Raw genomic sequence first — 322 nt, forward strand, 5'->3', positions numbered from 1 at the left:
CAGATGGCAGCACGAGCAGTTGTCATCCAAGGCTGCTGTTGATCAATGCTTTTCGCGAATTACCCCGCTCTATGGCCCTAATGACCGCGGAAAATGGGGCGTAGATAATAGCGCACGATGGGGAAGGACGCCGAGTTACTGGAGGCTGCCCGGAATGGCAACTTCCAAGTGGTGGAGAAGATCCTGAGCTCGAAAGCGAAGAGATCAGGCCCGCTTGCAAGGTGAGTCGAGCTGATCCCCGCCCATTTCCTGGCCGAAAAAGTTAAATCCAAGGTGAATACGTGGAGTGCGAGACCACCAGGCGATTCCTTCGAGGGTTTTC

The 322-nt window shown here is 54.7% G+C and overlaps 1 protein-coding gene across 1 annotated transcript in view; it reads left to right on the forward strand.

Moving 5' to 3' along the window:
• Positions 1-6: 6 nt before the first annotated feature.
• The window catches only part of LOC119591907 (ankyrin repeat and sterile alpha motif domain-containing protein 1B-like), a gene marked incomplete at its 3' end in the record, with an annotated part of 2157 nt that continues 1841 nt past the window's right edge, over positions 7-322 (forward strand). Inside the window, 1 exon segment of the mRNA XM_037940660.1 lies at positions 7-221. Coding sequence (XP_037796588.1) covers positions 118-221 — 104 coding nt within the window.

The sequence above is a fragment of the Penaeus monodon genome, chromosome 29 (assembly GCF_015228065.2).
Source record: "Penaeus monodon isolate SGIC_2016 chromosome 29, NSTDA_Pmon_1, whole genome shotgun sequence".
Lineage (NCBI taxonomy): Eukaryota > Metazoa > Arthropoda > Malacostraca > Decapoda > Penaeidae > Penaeus > Penaeus monodon.